The following is a 3,170-nucleotide window of genomic DNA, read 5'->3' on the forward strand; positions in this document are numbered from 1 at the left end:
CACCTTCCCCTCCAAATCAAGTCAAAGCTCTCGTCAAGTGTTCCACAACAACATCTACAGGACGACCCAGAGCACGCTTTTCGTACCCGGTGTATAGCAAACCACATTTCAAGCTCATACTCGTCAAATTGCTCTCTCCATTTTCGCTGTTTGATTTTCTTACATCCGCACACCAATCGGCGTTGGCCCGCTTCGACCAGAGAGCTCGACAAAATGGCCGAACTCGACACTCTGGACATCGTTGTCCTGGGCCTGATCCTTTGCGGCACCATTGCTTATTTCACCAAGGGCAAATACTGGGGGGTAGTTAAGGACCCCTATGCAACTTCATTCGCCAACGCAAATGGACCCAAGGCAGGCAAGACGAGAAACATTGTGGAGAAGATGGAGGAGACGGGCAAGAATTGTGTCATCTTCTACGGCTCACAGACAGGGACAGCCGAGGATTATGCCTCCAGGCTTGCAAAGGAGGGCAAGAGCCGCTTCGGACTCGAGACAATGGTTGCCGATCTTGAGGACTACGACTTCGACAACCTGGACGCCGTCCCGAGCGACAAGATAGTCATGTTTGTTCTCGCCACCTACGGAGAGGGCGAGCCTACCGACAACGCCGTGGACTTTTACGAGTTCATCACCGGCGAAGATGTCTCGTTTTCCGAGGGCAACACCCCGCCTCTTGACAACCTAAACTACGTCGCTTTCGGTCTCGGCAACAACACCTATGAGCACTACAACTCTATGGTACGCAACGTCAACAAGGCCTTAGAGAAGCTTGGTGCGCACCGCATTGGCGACGCAGGAGAGGGCGACGACGGCGCTGGCACAATGGAGGAGGACTTCCTGGCCTGGAAGGACCCCATGTGGGCCGCCCTCGCTGAAAAGATGGGCCTTGAAGAGCGCGAGGCCGTCTATGAGCCCATATTCAGCGTGACTGAGCGCGAGGAACTTACGGCCGAATCCCCGGAAGTCTATCTCGGCGAGCCCAACAAGATGCACCTGGAGGGCACCGCCAAGGGACCTTTCAACGCTCATAACCCGTACATCGCCCCCATTGTTAACTCGTACGAGCTCTTCAACGTCAAGGACCGCAATTGTTTGCACATCGACGTCGACGTCAGTGGCTCCAACCTTACGTACCAGACTGGTGACCACATCGCAATCTGGCCTATCAACCCAGGCGAGGAGGTTGACCGCTTCCTTGACGTGGTTGGGCTTTCGGACAAGCGTGACACAGTAATCAGCGTCAAGCCTCTCGAGCCAACAGCAAAGGTTCCCTTCCCTGCACCTACCACGTACGATGCCATTGTCCGCTACCACATGGAAATATGTGCTCCGGTCTCGCGTCAGTTCCTTGCCACACTGGCTGCCTTTGCGCCTGATGAGGAAAGCAAGGCGGAGATGACTAAGCTCGGCGGTGACAAGGACTATTTCTCTGCCAAGATCAGCAAGCACTACCTCAACATCGCACGAGTACTTCACAATGTTGGTAAGGGCAAGAAATGGAACAACATTCCTTTCTCCGCCTTCATCGAAGGTATTACAAAGTTGCAGCCCAGGTACTACTCGATTTCGTCCTCCTCGATGGTTCAGCCCAAGGTCATCTCCATTACTGCTGTAGTGGAAAAGCAGGAGATTCCCGGTCGCGACGATCCATTCCGCGGTGTTGCTACCAACTACCTTTTGGCCCTCAAGCAGAAGCAAAACGGAGAGCCCGATCCAGAGCCATTTGGTCGCACCTTTGCGCTCGAGGGACCCAGAAACAAGTACGATGGAGTTCGGGTTCCCGTACACATTCGCCATTCCAACTTTAAGCTCCCCTCCGACTCAACGAAGCCCATCATCCTCGTTGGACCGGGAACCGGTGTGGCTCCGATGAGGGCCTTTGTTCAGGAACGCGCCAAGCAAGCCGAAAAGGGCGAAGAGGTTGGGAAGACGATATTGTTCTTTGGCTGCCGAAAGCCTAATGAGGACTTTTTGTACAAGGACGAGTGGGAGGTAAGTGTGATTTCCTCATAGCGCATGAAAATTTTGCTTCAGTGCATACTGACACAAGCTTTGATCTTATAAAGGAATACAAAAATATCTTGGGCGACAAGTTTGAGCTTGTCACCGCTTTTTCAAGGGAAGGTCCCAAGAAAGTCTACGTCCAGCACCGTTTGAAGGAGAGGTCTCAAGAGATCAACGACCTATTGACTAAGAAGGCTTACATCTACGTCTGCGGTGATGCGGCCAACATGGCTCGCGAGGTCAACTCAGTTCTGGGACAGATAATAGCAGAGCAGCGTGGTATTCCAGAGGCCAAGGCTGAGGAAATCGTCAAGAACATGAGGGCGGCAAACCAGTACCAGGTAAGCAATGACACATCCCATCATCTTTCCGGCAGTTGACTGACTCGTTGATTATAGGAGGACGTCTGGTCCTGAATAGGATAACTAGTCAATACCTCGTCCCTATCATCGTTGCCAACTCGGCCACTTCTCTGCTAAATTACGATGCATGATTTTGGGAGTTATAGAGAATTTCGGTATCTTTGTTGGATATCATCCACTCATACTTACGTCTTAAGATTCCCAACCTGCTACGACTGAGCTGCTGGGCACTTCGGTAGCACTAAATAGATGGAACGGCTCTCACTTTAATATAACAATAAATAAAGTCATATACTTGCTTTAGTTTGGACAGAGGTCATTTGTGTGTGCAAATGTCGGTTCCTTGGCTAGTTTCAACTCGTATCCTCACATGGTTGTTCTGGGCAAAGAGAAGCTTAGTGAAGATATTTCCGAGTTTAATGCATAGTCATCGTCGGAGTCTTGTTCATATGTGGGGAAACGTGGATCCAGGAAAAGCCGTCAACATCTTATATCCTAGAAATCAATAGCGGCTCTTTGATGACTACTCCGTAATGCAATGACTTCTCAACCCTGTACTAGTAGGAGCCCATTCCTTCTAAAGTGTTGATGGTTCATCCGTAGCTCGCCACTTGTCACATTAATATAAGAACCGGAGTTGTCGATTCTCATGACAGAGCAACAAAGATTGCCACTCATGGCCAAGAGACTGGTGTGTATGCTTGGGCGTGCCAGGTTACTTGCTTCTCATCTGCGTATGAGTAACCATGCTATGTCCGGAAAGTGTGCAGCTTGGACCGCGGAATTCAAGTTTGAGCGTAT

The 3,170-nt window shown here is 50.8% G+C and overlaps 1 protein-coding gene across 1 annotated transcript; it reads left to right on the forward strand.

Annotated features, from left to right (window-relative positions):
* Positions 1–213: 213 nt before the first annotated feature.
* PpBr36_01745 (uncharacterized protein) lies at positions 214–2,423 on the forward strand (the record flags this gene model as incomplete). Its single annotated transcript, XM_029888929.1, has 3 exons — positions 214–1,995; positions 2,070–2,348; positions 2,406–2,423. 3 exons carry the CDS (start codon positions 214–216, stop codon positions 2,421–2,423), a joined length of 2,079 nt encoding a protein of 692 aa, XP_029750778.1.
* Positions 2,424–3,170: the final 747 nt, after the last annotated feature.

Source organism: Pyricularia pennisetigena, chromosome 2 (genome assembly GCF_004337985.1).
Source record: "Pyricularia pennisetigena strain Br36 chromosome 2, whole genome shotgun sequence".
In the NCBI taxonomy this organism is placed as follows: Eukaryota; Fungi; Ascomycota; class Sordariomycetes; order Magnaporthales; family Pyriculariaceae; genus Pyricularia; species Pyricularia pennisetigena.